The sequence below is a fragment of the Tachypleus tridentatus genome, chromosome 8, assembly GCF_004210375.1.
Source record: "Tachypleus tridentatus isolate NWPU-2018 chromosome 8, ASM421037v1, whole genome shotgun sequence".
NCBI lineage: Eukaryota > Metazoa > Arthropoda > Merostomata > Xiphosura > Limulidae > Tachypleus > Tachypleus tridentatus.
In genome coordinates this window covers 71,315,443-71,331,279 of record NC_134832.1, presented here as the reverse complement: position 1 = coordinate 71,331,279, position 15,837 = coordinate 71,315,443, and the positions used below count along the sequence as shown (strand labels likewise).

Genomic DNA, 15,837 nt, shown 5'->3' with positions numbered 1-15,837 from the left:
TGTGTTGGAAGTAACATGGCTATGTTACCATGGCCCTCAGAGGCTATAAACTTAGGCCAAAGTGACCATTATAGCAATTTTTGGTAAACAGGATGACATATTGGTTTCAAATTGAAAAGTTCAGATTTATTTTGATAATATGTGATCAATAGAGCTGTTATTTACGTTTCTTCTCAGTATGAGGACTTCTGATCATTCTATTCATGATCAATTATGTGTTAAAACTTTATGAAGCCTTCATTTGTGTTCTTTTCCTTCCTTTCTTTTACATGTATATGCCTACTCTCTAACTCTCCTTCACTGAAAAAGGCTGATGTTTTCTCTGAAACGTGTACATACATTCTCAACTAAATAGGTGTACTTCAGCTATCTACTTGCAAGAATTAATTATACAATAACTTAACAAAAACATTTGGTATTGGCAAGTTTTCATTTACATTGTGTTGCAATGAGAAGAGAATAAATCAGTTCTTTATTAAATGGAACAATAATAAAGTCAGAATATGCTGTAAATGCCACTTTACCAAACAGCAGAAATCAAGACACCTGAAGGTAAGAAATTTGGGTTTGGAAACTTGAAATGTCATGCAAAGCACATGTAAGAATCAAGCAATGTATTTGGTTTTGCTTTGATTAAAAAAAACATGATCATATTTATATATAGTTTTTCATACATTATTATTTTTTGAAATTTTAATAAACATATTTAGTTGCATAAAGAAATCAGTTTGATTTTTTTGCCAAAAATCACAGTTAATATGGTTTTTTAATCAAAACATAATATACTCTTCAAAAAAAGAAACGCAAAAGGCAAAATATGAGACAAATTGTTAACAAGTGTATTCCGAGTAGTTTTGTATGACATGTGTGAAACTTTGCACATTCACTGCTGAACATCCAAAGTCTGCAAAGGCAAAGTTCACGCTCACTAGGTGAAGTTTAACGTCAATAACGAGTATGCCCTCCGTGAGCATCAATAACTGCTTGTCATCTTCTGCCCATGGAAGCGATGAGATGACGAATCACATCCTGTGGAATGGCTGTCCACTCAGCCTGCAAAGCTGCTGCAAGCTGAGGTAGAGTCTGGGGTTGAGGTTGTCGCCGTCGCAGACGCAGGTCCAACTCGTCCCAAAGATGTTCGATGGGGTTTAAATCTGGTGATCTGGAGGGCCAGGGAAGAACGTTGATGTTGTGGTGACTCAAGAAGACAGTGGTGAGTCGGGCTGTGTGAGGACGAACGTTGTCATGTTGAAAAACGTCGTTGACGTTCACCATGATGGGTTGCATATGAGGCCTAAGAATCTCGTCAACGGTTGCGTACGATCTGATCGGAAATCCTACGCAGCCCTGGTATGGTTGAGGCAGTAGACGTCGCAGTGGTAGTCCTATCCCGAAGGTGATGTAACCGGATGTTGCGATCTTGTGCGGGCGTGGTCACACGAGGTCTGCCAGATCGTGGATGGTCACGAGTTGATCCATGTTGTTGGTGACGATTCCATAGCCTTGTGATGGTGCTTGGGTGGACATTCACAGCTCTGGCAACATCTGATCGAGATTCGCCTGCTTCCAAGCGACCAATGGCGTTGTTGCATTGTGCTTCAGTCAGTTTTGGCTTAACTGTATTGCGTGTCGGTGGCTTAACACTGAGCTATGGAAATCGAGAACCCGTCACTTTTATAGGGATTTTGCACATGTTGCACTTGCAAAACATGTAGATCTCTCAAACAAATTTATTGGACATGCATGCGTTTTGGCGAAAAATCCAATGTTTTCCTCCGTTTTCAAAGTGCACAACTTTTATTGTCATTTTAGTCTGACAATCAGTGCCTAAACACGTGTAACATCACATACTCTGAGCTTGTAATGTTATTACATGTGTTTCTCTTTAAAATAACAAAAATATCCCTTTTGTGTTTCTTGTTTTGAAGAGTATATAATGTTTATAGACAATAAGGGACCTGTTGGTCCATCTCAGTTGTACCATCTTCTAAGCCAAACTAAAACTATTAAATAAATTAAGTTAAAAAATTTAAAGCCAGCCTTTATCATTCATATATCTGTCAAATTTTATTTTAAACTCACGCAAAATTGCAGCCTCTACAACATTCAAAGGCAACCCATTCCATGGGCCAACCACTTTATTTGAGCAATAAAATTTTCTTAACTAAAGATGGCTTCTACCTTGTCTAATCTATATTTGTGTCCTCTAGTTCTATAATTTATGATGTTATGTATAAAAACATTTTGATGCATCAACATTGTTAATTCATTTTACAATCTTCAACATGTCAATCAGATCTCCTATCTAACTCTTCTTTTTTCAAGAGAAAACAATTTGAAAGTTCAGCCTCTTCTCGTATGACAACTTCTCCATTTCAGGCACCATTCTAGTAACTCTCCTCTGACAATTCAATATCATTTCTAAGACAAGAATCCCAAGAGTGAACATAATATTCAAAATGTGGCCTTAGCAGTGACCTGTACAAAGATGTTATAACCTTTTTAGACTTGTATTCAGTATTTCTGTAGATACAACCTAAAATCCTATTTGCTTTACCACTAGCAACAATACACTGCTCTTGAATGGCTTAAGAGAGTGATTGATTATTACACCAATAATATTCCTTTTTTTTATACTTACATGTAATATCATTTTATCATAATTAAAACCCATCTGCCACTTATTTGTCCAACTCACTAAATGTTTCACTTTAGTGTTTTAGTGTTTCACTCACTTTTTCATCTATACCATTAATGTGAATATAAAAGAGGAGTGGTCCTAAGGTTGAGCCCTGAGTTATGCCACTTACAATATTAGTCCAGTTTGACTGAACTCCATTAATAACAACCCTCTGCTTTCTTTCATCAAGTAACTTTTCTATCCAATTAGTTAACTTGTACCCAACACCTACAGAGATAAGTTTCTTTACAAACCTTTTATGTGGCTCTTTGTCAAATGAAAACAACTTAGGATATTTAAAGACGTTCTAGTCTGAGCATCACTGGATTCTTTGCTTGTTATTTATGTAAAACTGATTTGGACAAAATTATTTTTTCCATCAATTTATAAGTATATTTTGTAGGCAACTAGTAATGATTAACCTGTCTAATATAATTCCATCCCTTCTTTCTCAGATGTCAAAACTGCCCTCTGTTACCAGAGGGCTTTCATGTTTCCTAATTTTAAATGAAATTCTTCTATAAGTATAGACTACATGGGAGTACACAAGTATTTCTTCTTTAACCTGTTGACTGCCAAGTATTTCTGCTGCTACAATACAACTCTTAATGCTTCTTCATTTTGTAACTTTTTCGTGATGCCATTTTGGACCGAAATTGAAACAATTTGTAAGTAGGTCAAATGCATTATGGTGCTGACATCTAGCGTTGAAGTTAGGTATTATTGAGAACAACTTAACTCGTCCATGGCACTGTGTTATTGATCGGCTTGGACAAGTTATCTCGTCTACAGCACTCAACAGGTTAAATCACAAAAAATGTAAATTAAAAAAAATTATATCAAAACCATTTATCTTTGAGTTTAAAGATATTAGTTCATGTTTATATAGTTTTAAAATATTGAATTTTCCCTATTATTGAAAGTTCTTAAGTCCCATTCTCCAAAACGTGTGTACTTCATTATTTCTGTTAAATAAGGAAACTGTTATGCATTTAGTTTCTTTAAGATATAAGAGCTTAAAAGTTAATATTTTGTAAATGGTAAGTTCACTGTTATCATCTATACCATAACATCTATATAGCATTGTGCATTTTTACATTGCTTGAATAGTTTATTTCTAGAAAATTAGGTGAGGTGTTATGGTTTGTGTGGTGTATATATTTTCTGTAATAATGCACTCATGCTTTTATTGAGGTAAGAAAATCCATCAACTTGAATTTAAACAGTAGAAATCTTTATTTCAACTTACTTGATTATCCAACTGATGCAGTTGTAGGTGGCATTGAATAAAGTATAATTTCTATTATTTTACAGCCAGTCACCCAAGTATGTTGTTGTAAAATATTGTATAAATGTTTTCAGTGCTATCTAAACATTTGGATGATTTATGTTTTTAGCATTTTTATTAATAATTGTTAAAACTAGTTCATTTTAAGTTGATACTTGGAATAAGTATGTTTCTAAAAACTATTAAGCTATGTCATATTTGGTGTTATTTTCTCCATATTTCTGTAAAAGTTAGGATTAAATTAGTAGGGAATAATAGTTTATGTTTAAAACTTTTTATTAAACTCGCAAATTTAATCAATTATAATTATTTTGTGCAAAATACTAAACTTTAACTGAAAATAATATTTATACCTTCTTCATTGTATGCCTTCAGCAGATAATTGTTTTTCACACTTAATTTATTAGTTACGTACTTACAACAAATCAATATAAGGAATGATATGTGGTATGTAAAACTAATCTATGAGCTGCATTTAACACAAAATTCTAATCCTGTAATGATAAAGGCATTTGTTTAAAATATCTTATTATGTATTGTTCACACATCATTTAACCTTTTAAACTGGAGATGTTTAAACTTTATCATTTGTGTTGTTGTGTAGCTTGGAAAGGAATTTGTGTCAGAATTCACCAAACTGATAGACCAGTATGCTGCCCATGTGAAGCAACAGGTAAATTATATGAACATCTTTTTCAGTTGATGAAACTTATTAGTACAGTTTTAGTGGGTCTGGCAAAATTTACTTAAGCCCTTTTTTTTTTTCAAAGTTAATGAGAAGTGTTTTAATTTGGTACTCTGTGTGATTCTGTGTGTGTATGCAAACATATTTAATGAAGAAAATATATACAGACATCACTTAATTTAATAAGTTTGTTTTGGTTATTACTGTGACTGAACAGCTGTAAGTTTTGTGTTGCATAAAGCAAATGTTTGGACAAAATGTTTATTGATAGTGTGTAAACATGAACACAGTTTTAGGGATGGAAGTTTTTTAGAATGTATAATATTAAAGAGGATCAAAAAGCTATTAACCCTGTCTCCACATGTCATGGGTCAAAGGGCATGTCATTGTGTTTGTTGACCCAAATACAGCCTAGTTACTAAGTTTGATAAATTGTAATGGAATTTTGTGGTATTAACATAGTAATTTATGGTTTTTGGTTATTTCAAATGTATATATAGAATCTTAAAAAAATTGTTTCATTTCACATACTCCACATGTGAAATTTGACAAGGCTTAACAAACTATGGCAAGCAGCATATGAGTACAAAGTTCACAACCAGAGATAATTGTTTGCTATATTTCTTTATTTACTGTTCTATATTATATTTTAAAAAAATAAGTTTAAAAATGTATTTGCAAGTAGTAATAATGTATATACATATGCAACATAACTGAAATATGATTGTATTTTACAAAATATTACACCACTAAAACACAGCCAAGACAGGGCACTTTTTAAAGGCCAGGTTTATATTCTTGGATATGGTATTGTGAGTGCACATGTACTGTGTCACTGCAATTTCTGTACTTTTAGCCAGACACAACTGGAAGGTCATTATAATTAATATATATATAAATGTATAATGCTATTAGATTTAGGCTATTTAGACTAAGCATTTGTGTTTTTGTGTTATATTGTGTAGTAATTCTAGAATGAAACAATGTAATTTATATTTATTTCCTAATTTTTTATGGTAGTTATGAGGGCAATCAAAGTGACATTTCCCATATAGTTAGGATAGAGAAAATAACAGAAAAACTATAAAGTTTTGCTGAAAAGAAACATTTGAAATGCATTCATGTGGTTTTATAAATTACACAAATAGTATTTGTGATTTTTGGAATGAAGAATAGTTTTAATCAAACTTGATATTTTCACAAACAAATCTTTGGTGAAAAATATTTTATTGAGAAATCTGTTTTTTTGTGCACAAAAGACTTGTAATAATTTCTAAAAGTTTACCAAATTGTGTTAAGATGCATATAATGCATTAAAAATTATAGTATATATGTGCATATGAACTTGTATTTTATACCGAGCCTGTTACTAAAGGACTAAAGGGTAAATGGGCTTTTTTTAATTTATTAGAAACTAATCTTTATTACAATTAGGAACTGTGGGTTAAGTTATTGCCTTGTGATATCATAAAAATTAATAATATTGCTGTATTGTTTAGCAATGAACTATAAGAGATACTATCTACTTATATTTATTTTAAACAGTAGTACACAGTAAGAGATATGACAAACAATAAGCAGCAGAGCATCTGTTGCTTACAATGTCAGACTAAGATTTTCCCTAAATTTATTACTTTATAAGAAGATTTGGTTGTAAGTAGCTTCCTTGATTTATGTTTCTCATTTTTTTCATAGAACATTTCCATAGTTTTATTGGTCATGTATATCTGTCATGAATGAAACGTGTTACATCATAAGCATTATCTTTCTCTCTCTCTCTCTCACACACACACTGACCGACATTAAATAGTGTTTGAGGCAGAAGATCAAAGATAGTGTTGTATACATAAAGGATGTGTGGTTTATCTGTCAGTCATAAGAAACTTCAAACTAGGAGCTAATGTGTTTGAGAACATATGTTGTTACTTTCACCAGCTATCAGCTACATATGTTAAATATTACTCATCATGGATGTAGAGAGTTCTACCAGAAAACATGAGGTAATTTGCAAATTGCTGAAAAACGTTCCTTAATAATGAAAGTAGCTGAAAGTAAAGCTTTAGATAATAGTTTCAAATATGTTGTTTTATTAATAGTTATGTTGTAGACCAATTGTGTTAAGTAATTGTAATTTTCTTACAGGTAACTGAAGAGATAGGAAGATGTGGACCTGTTAGTCAAGCATATAATGCTTCCTATGTTGCTGCATGCAACAAAGTTATTTTACCTTTTGTAAGTATCTGTTCAGGTTTAGGTAATTAAAAAATTTATAAACATAATGTTTCTGATTGTAGAAAGTAGCAGTATGTCATGGATATCATTTGGAAGAATACAACATTTTTCTTGCAGCATAGTTGAGAAGAAATGTATAAAATATTTTATATACGAGTTGCATATGGCTATTACAATTACTTGTTCATATGTTATAGGCAGATTTTTAAACCAGCTATGTTTAAAAGATGTGTTTTATTTTACAGCACTGTTATTTTTAAAGCTGTTAATCTTTATAGTTTTAACTATAAAGCAAATGAAAACAGTATTTTAGGAAACTTGATTTTTCTCTTTTCTTGAATCTATGTCTTCCAGAATGGTTTTTGGGCCAGCTTGGGTTGGTGTACTTTACTGTGTATTCCTTGTATTTTTATTGCTGTGACACTTTCTGTCTTATATAGAAGAATTGATCCATATCCTGGTCCTTTAGTGGATTCGTAAGTATCTTTAACTTTTTCTAAGTATTGTAGCTATACCTCACATACCTCAACGTTTCTGCTACCAGAAAAATTAACAAGTTTTTAAAGAAACTGTTAAAATCAGCAGTGAAAAAAATATTTTTTCTTTAAATTTTCAAAATTTAACAGAGTTTATAGAAGAAGTTTTGAAAAATGAACACCAACACTAGTACTAGATGCATGTTTGTTGTTTGTTCTAGAAGGAAATTTTATTATGAGGAAGAGAAAAGTGCTATACTTTTACCACCAAGTTGAAAAAAATGTGTTATCCTGGCTGTACATTCAGAAAACAGTGGTAGTAATTGTGCTTGTGAATGTTTATGTGAAAGTTCTGAATTCACTACATTATTTTCTTTTAATGTAATATCCACGTGTTTCTATGTTTGACAGCTGATACTTTGTAGATACATTCAGAATGTTTGTATTAAATGGAGCATGTTGTGTTAAATATAGCAGGAACTATTATGTTAAATTTTTAAAGTGTATTTATGGCTAAGTGTAAGTGAATAAAATTATTTATTCAGTGATTGCAGATATAAAAATTTGAATGAACCTTTTTTTAAGGTATTTTCTGGTTTATGTGGAAACCTGATGTTTTGTCACTTTTTAAAGAATAATTTCATGAAACAATTGTGGGCTCCAATTACAGACAAAAGAATTTTAAAACAATAAAGACAATATTCACTTATTGTGCATGATTATGTGGAAGTTACTTATAAGTATGAATGAAGATTTTCCTTGATGCTCAAAATTTCCAAAATATCTTGTTTTCTTGCATGAAATTTTAGATGTGGCTTTGCATAGCTTGGGTTTGAAAATAATATTACCATACTTAATTTTTAAAGTTTGCATTAAGGCATGAAATATGCATGTAGCTGTGTTGATTGTAGAACACTTGAAAATCTACAATACAACTGAGAAATGAATAAGATGCATAAAAGTGCTTGTGCACGTGAGTTTTATAACAACCATTTTAATAAATCAAATACATTACTTTAGCACTTGGTGCTACTGTATTGATGAGGTTTGATGAAATTAAGGAATGTATTTACACTTTTGCTAATAATATAGTTTGTTAAATAGGTTTTAGAATGTTGGTGTTTGTTTTAGTATGGAAGATACTGATATTGGTATGGATACAGACTGGTTACCAATTATGATATAAACTAATTGTTTTGCATGGTTTTATGATGCAAGTTTATACAATGTAGGGAAGACGGGTTATGTGTATTACATGAATTGTGTTTTTTAACAATAAAAATAATCTTTAGTTTTTTTTGTTGTTGGATTCCTGAACCTCAGTCTGAGTAGTTTGATAAATGTTTTTTGGTGTTATTGTTAATGAGATCAAATAGTTGTTTTCCTTGCCAAAATTCTTATTACTAACCAGTAAGATTGTAATTGCTCCTAGAAGCTAAAATTCTTACAATATATATTATGTAGGATAAAGAAAAAATGTTATTAGAGTAAGTGTTTACCATCTTCAGGTGATGATGCTTGTTTGTTGTAAGAAATTCTGAGTCCATGGAGAAAATGAATCTTGTAAATGGTTTAAATTTGTTCAATTGAGTGTAGAACAACTGCTGCTGATGTCTTTTTTACTCATGAAACAAGATTTATCATAAAATTTAATTCTAAATTAAATCTTAATAGTACTTAATTCTTTACACTCTTTAGTTGCTGCCAAAATTCAAATACAATTGTTTTAAGATTGTAATCCCATAGATGTAATGGTTGAGTACATGTTTTTGGTCCTCTGCTTATCAAATACACAAATAAAAGCAAAATGAAGAAAAAGGTTATCAGAGAAATAAACTATATAATAAAAAAAAGACCTAGGTAAGTATAATTAAATCAAATATTTCAAATTAGATTGTATTTTCTTTCTTATCAGCCAAGTGTAGTGTATATATACATAACTAGTGTCTCATTATTCTTTTTTGTAGGCATACTTACAATGAATGGTGCAAGTTAATAGTTATGTTGAAAAATGTTATCATTTCAAAATGAAACTGCTTGACATCAAAGAGTCTTTTTACAGTGACCATTATCTTTGTCATTAGTCACTGATTATGTATACAGAGAATTACAGATTGCATTGAAATGTTAGTTTGTTATTTGGAAGAGATTATTATTATGACACACTCAAAATAACTATTAGAGGAAGCCAGACTAATGCAGCAGCTAAAGGCGAGTAGCTTTGTTCACTTAAGAGAAAAAAAAAAGGAAAGTATTTGTGTAAAATTGTTAACAAACAGCCCTTGTGTAGAATCTTTTTAGGCTAAAGGCATTGGAAAATTTGAACTGTTTTGATAGAAAACTTTATAAAACAGATTTTGAAATTTAACAAGAATAATGAACAAACATAATGTTTATTTATCAAGTAAGTAGAAGTTGTTTTTTATTTGTTTAAAATCTGCAGGAACTTCAGTATATAGGATCTAAAATTAAAGTTGTGACTGAGGAGAATTTATTGTCACTTGAAAATTCTAGTTCATATGGTGGGAAAAAAAAGTATTTCAAATATCTTTTTAACATAAGATTGAGATATAAGGAAATACAGCTTGAATTCCCAAGGTTTTAGGTCATCTTTAGTTTTGAAATAAGCAAAAACACGGCTGTTGGGTTGGTTTCTTTTCAAGACTAACTTAGTGTTCTTCTCAACTTCTTGCTTTTCAGGGACTTTGCTTCAGATAACTATGCTGATAGGGACAATATTCCTCTAGCCAAGTAAGTTGCAGTTTACTCCATGTTCCAAACTTTTCTCTCCTGGTTAATCTCACTTAAATTTCCCTCTGTCTTTAAGCATGATTTTTTTCCTTACAGAATTTTCCATATCAGTGTCTGTGATTCATACAGAAAGTATGGATGTACCTTGCAACTTTTTTTATAGACCAGTTTTGGCATCCTCAACAAAAAAAACAAACAAACAACTTTTGTACAATTCATGAAACATAAGGATAGTTCAATTTATCAAGAAGCAGTTTGAAATGTAATGAAAGACAAAATCAAAATTCACTTTTTGTGGTGTTAACTGAACCTTATCATTCATGCCATATTAAAATTTTAAGTCAGTTATAACCTGTACTTTTTATTTAGTCTTTCCATGTGTATGTTTGTGGGTATGTGAGAGAAGCTACAATCACCTAGAGATACATGTTAAGTAATGGAACTTAAATGTGCAGAAAAAGATACAAAGCTACAGTTTGAATCTGTTTTCATTAAGATAGATTTATTTAGGACCTCAACAATATTTTTGTATATGTTTATTTTTCACAAATGCTGTATGTTTTACACTTGAATAACCTGCTAAGGCTTTTATTGTATTACACAATTGTACATGCACTCCTCACTGCTTATTGGAGCTTCTGTACATATTTTTACTTCATGTGTTTGTGTCACAATTTGAAGGTTATGTTCACACAGTTTATCTGTTGTTGTTATTGCACAACATGAAATTCTTACTTGTGAGAAAATATTTAACACTGAAAACAGGATAAAAGTTAATCTAACAATTTAATTATTGGATGATGCATTATTTACTTAAACTAGATGAGAGAAAATGTTATAAGCAAGTAGCATATAAAGTCAAAGCATTATTTTACACTTCAGGTATGTAAAATTACTTTGTCTGTTAGTAAACAAAAATTGAATGTTTCTGAGTTGTTATTTCTATGTTGTGAGCATTCTGTTTGAGATAACAGCTTTACATTCTTTAATACAAATTAAACATTCTACATGTGGTTCAGATCCTTCATTACAAGTTAAACATTATAAACGTGGTAAGTTAGTACTCTGTTTCAATTCAGATTATTTATTTTACTGTGTTCCTATGCAGTTTCTGCTTTTTCTTTTATATTATAGTAAATCATCCCACATTTTGCAAGCCACTATATCCACAAGCAAATTTAAGTTGCTTTCAAAAGATTTCTACCATCTAACACAGTTTTATTCTGAATTAGGTACTGACCCCAGCCACTAATACAGTATTAAAACAGTTAAGTGATATTTTGTTTGTTTTTATGTTTAGTTGTTATTATTTTTAAAATATGAATTTTGGTAGGTCAGGTTACAAAACTTATAATCAGATCAGTTTAGTAACATTTACTTTTGATTTGTACATCAGATATAATTTTTACCTTTACCATAATGTATTACTTAATATTTTGCATAGTCAGACCTTTTTTTCTATCCAGTTTTGTAATATTGTGCAAATCTCATTCCAGCAAGAGTATTTACATGATGTATCAAATATTAAAATTATGCATTCTGTTAAAATTTCTAAGCCATTCACAAAATCAGTGTTAAGTTATTTAGTACTAACTAAATAGATATTTGCTTTGTATCTTATAACTTAGTATGGTCATATTTTCAATACTTTGTGGAGGCAGTTTGAACTTGATTTGTATTGTAGTCTATTTAGTTTGTGTATTTCTTACTTTTGGCTTTATTTAGAGTTAATGTCTATTAAATTATGAATTTAATATATTGAAAGTATATCATGTTTCTTCTGCTTCTGAAGTGATGCCTCTTTCTGTTCATAATGTTCAGCAAATGATTGAAGTTGCTTTTCTTATGCTTGTTTTTTTGATCGTTTTTATATGCATTATTTTTTGGTTCTTTATAGTAAATTATTTTGGATTCTTTAATGAAAAATGGCTCAGTTTAAAGCAATACCTTTTATTTTGAATGTCTCAGCACTTCAGTGTATTCATCAAGGTATTTTCTTTCTGTCATACTTAAATTAGTGATTAAATGACTTTGTATGTCAGAACTTTGGGCTTTTATCTATTGAATTATTATGTATTGTTAGGCTTGTTTTTCCATTACTGAAACCCTTTTAATTTTTTAATTTTTTGATGTTATACTCATGGCTTTTGTTGTGTTTAGATTAAAGAATACTGAGGGACTTTTTCCTCTGTCATATTGCATGTACTTTAAAGTTTTGTTTCTTGTTGTCTGACAGATACTTTGTTTGTATAGAATTTTTTTTATCTGCACATTTCTACTTTGTGTAAGTTTTAGAGGGTCTTGACTACATTCTTCTTTTTGTATTTTTGATGTTGTGTATGTTTGAGAAACTGTTAAAGTTTCTGTCTTCTACCCACTTTTAGTCAAGATTGCCCAGGCAAGATGCATTTTGGCCAGAGCCTTTTTGATATGGTTATTTTGAACTGGTCATGTTATATGCATGGCTTCATTCCTTCATGAGTTATGTGTAGTCCTATTACTTAATGATAATATATATTCATATTTATGACTTTGAAAACCACGGCTAGATCCTTTTGTCAGTATTTTTAAATTTTGCTCTTTTTTTTTTTTCCTTCCTTGGCACAAATTGGTTTCACTTTGTGCAACCCTCAATGGAACAAAAATAGGATCTAGTCTCTAAATGTGGAGTATTTTCTAAAATAATTTGTCTCATACTGTTGAAAGTTGAGTTTCCTCTTAAATATCTTCTTAATGTCTTATTTTTTTGAAGTTAAGAAATAAGAATATGAATTTTCCAGTTTACAGTTATTCGAGAGTTTATACCAATAGATGATAATAGAGTTGGAAATCAATTGATCTCTGGATATTGGCAATAATTTTAGTTCTGTTAAAATGTTGTCCTCCTCTTTCAGAAGTCCTTCTTATTTCTTCTTTGTAAAAAATATCTATAAGCTTATCATTTACTTGAAGAAAATAATTTTCTTTGTCAAAAAAAAAGAACCTAAAGATGAACTATGAATTTTTAGATATTTAAGTAAAACTATAAAACAACTAAAAGTAAACAAAAAATTTAGAAACCCTGTGTATATTTGTGTTTGTGTGATGTATTAATATAGGGGAACCATGCACTTTGCTGAGAATTAACCTAATCTTTGGGCATTTTCCACCATGTGATGTATTATTACTGAAACTTCTTACTTTAATATCCCTTGATGAATACATTAAAGTGTCTCTTGTTATTTCATGGGTTGTAGTAGAAGATGTGGATGTGTAATGTTGGTAATTGATTAAAAGATTCCTAATAGAGAAGAAATAAATCATGATTAGATAACAAACTCTTGCCCGAATGATGTTTCTACAAAATTACAAAATTGGAGCAGAAAGATGTGGAAAAAGGGGTAAAAGAAGATAGTTTGTATGGCTGAAAGACAAGAGTTAACTATCTTTAGGTTTATTTAAGTTCTAAAGTTTTTCTTTTTATTATTTTAGACAACAAAGAATGTTTAGATGTTAATAAATTAGTCTACTATAATTGTGTTTAGTTATTTGATTTTTTTTATACACACACTTGCTACTATAGGTGAATACATTATAGAGAAAATATCTTGTGACTGGGATAAGGAAAATCATAAAATCTCACTTCAAGATCATATATTTTTATGAAGTATTATAAAATAGAAAAGGATTTCATTGTCAGTAAATATTTATGACAATTACAGGTAAATCTTTATTATTATTGAATTTTTAGTATCATACAATCTGCACCTAAGTATGATTGTTGAGGTGGTTAATTGAGACTGATAACATTTGAAGTACGAGTTGCATGTTTGTAGTGAAAGCTGTTGTCATGTTTAAATTTTAAGAATCTTTGTACTTGTTTTATTTAATGTCTATGACTAGTATTAAATGTTCTTGGGTGTTATTAAAAGTAGGCAAATAATGGTTTATAAGTATGATGAAGTGATTTATTTATGGAGGAACATTTCACATTTTCACAGAACATTGATCTATCTTATTTAGGTATCACTTCTTTATGTTTATAACTGATTGTTTACCTGCTTATTAACATAATGTGCTTCCTTACTCAAGTATTATTAGAACTTCTTATTGTGTATCATTTTACTAAACTTATTAGTTATAATCTAACAGTTGTTAGTTGAAACACTGTAAATTTTACGATTTCATCAAGTAAATGTGCCCAAATAAAATGTAAATACTTGTTTTTTGTTTGTTTTTTCTATGAGAAATTGTTAAAAAATTAATCTTGAAGGCTTTGATTTACTGATACATATTTTGATGAGTTTTTTGGTAGTAGTAGTCCAGAAATGAGTTCTTAATGTAAATTTAAGTAAAATGTGTGGGAAACAAAAACACTGTAGTTGAAATGTTCATTAGACAGATAACTAATATAAAAAATGGCCACATTTTTATTCCAATAAGGTGAAATCTGGTATTCGTTTAATCCTCAGAATGAATTTAACTTTTGAAAAGTCTTTTTAAGATGTGTTGTAGGGTTCTCACTGTATATTTGGTGCTAGTGGCATTTTATAATGCTGCATTCTCTGACAGGACATGTTATGGAGTGGTAATGTGAGGCTGGTCCATTTTGAAAGCTGGTGTAGTGGACATTGATGATGTTAGTCTACTCTATGGAATCAACCTTCTGTGGCTTTCTCTGGATAATTTGAGAAGTGTCTGTTGGAAGCTGTTTAGAACAGATCTAAGAACCAAGCCATTTGAAGTTCTTGTTAGTTTTCAGTTGTGCAAGTTGTTTATTTTTTTCATTCCATCATCCTAATTCCTAATAATTAATGTGCCATAACCCAGTATTTCATAGATGTTACTTATTTTTAATCTCTTCTCAGTAGCTTAGAAATTGAGGGTTTCTAAGCAAGCTTGGTCCTATTAAATCACATGATCAACAGACCATCATTACTTATTTTGATAATCAGTTCTCATGTTGATCAGGAGTCCATCAACAATTGTTGACTGTTTGAAATGCCCCTTGTTCAGTCTTGGATAAAACATTGTTTTCTGACTCAGCATTTTCTTCCTTTGATTCTTGGTAAAGCCAAAGTACAAGATGCTCATAAATTGTGTATAATCTCACTGGTAACCTTTAGATCAATAGACTCATCAGAGTACAAGATAAGGTTCTGTCTAGCAAGAGCCAAGATGCTTCCATGCAACTGGCATAAACCAAAGTCACACCCATTCTCTAACCTCGTACATCCTTTCTTTTAATGCTTTTTTCATAGCACTTCTGTTAGTATTCATGTCTAATTTATCTCACTAATATGAAGTCTTGTTCCCACAGTTTGGTAATCAGGCTAACCTTCAGGATCCTTAATTGTTTTGTAGCTTTAGTAAGAATGTTCACCATTTGCTATTGGTTCTTTTGTACATGCAGAACCACTGGTAAAAATTCATTGCTTACTACCTTGATTTATGTTAGGGTATGTGCATATTTCACTCTATAATAACCCAAACTTTCACAGGTAAAGTAGTGCTTTTTTTCCTGTTTTTTAACTTTATCTGGACAAAAGAAACATCAGGATGAGCTGTGGCATAAAGTACTCTGCCCCTTGGCATGGATTCCTTTACATGGTGAGGGGACCTCCCAGGAAAGGTTCTGTTCTTTCAGTTTACCTCCTCTTGGATCTAAACATCTACCCACATGTTTGCCATGTGTAGTGACCTGTGAAGGGGAAGAGAGGATCCTGGTGGTTGAGGGGTCCAACCC

General features: G+C 30.7%; 1 protein-coding gene across 19 annotated transcripts in view; it reads left to right on the top strand.

Annotated features, from left to right (window-relative positions):
• The window catches only part of LOC143222633 (prominin-1-A-like), a 111,231-nt gene that overhangs the window by 81,535 nt on the left and 13,859 nt on the right, over positions 1-15,837 (top strand). For 7 of the 19 annotated variants that reach the window (XM_076449353.1, XM_076449352.1, XM_076449354.1 and 4 more), the window contains 4 exons: positions 4,573-4,641; positions 6,796-6,885; positions 7,240-7,361; positions 10,062-10,112. In XM_076449353.1, coding sequence (XP_076305468.1) covers positions 4,573-4,641; positions 6,796-6,885; positions 7,240-7,361; positions 10,062-10,112 — 332 coding nt within the window. Of the gene's footprint in view, positions 1-4,572; positions 4,642-6,795; positions 6,886-7,239; positions 7,362-10,061; positions 10,113-11,344; positions 11,380-13,674; positions 13,693-15,837 lie in introns of those variants that run through there. The other 12 variants (XM_076449369.1, XM_076449366.1, XM_076449368.1 and 9 more) reach the window with 5 other exon arrangements.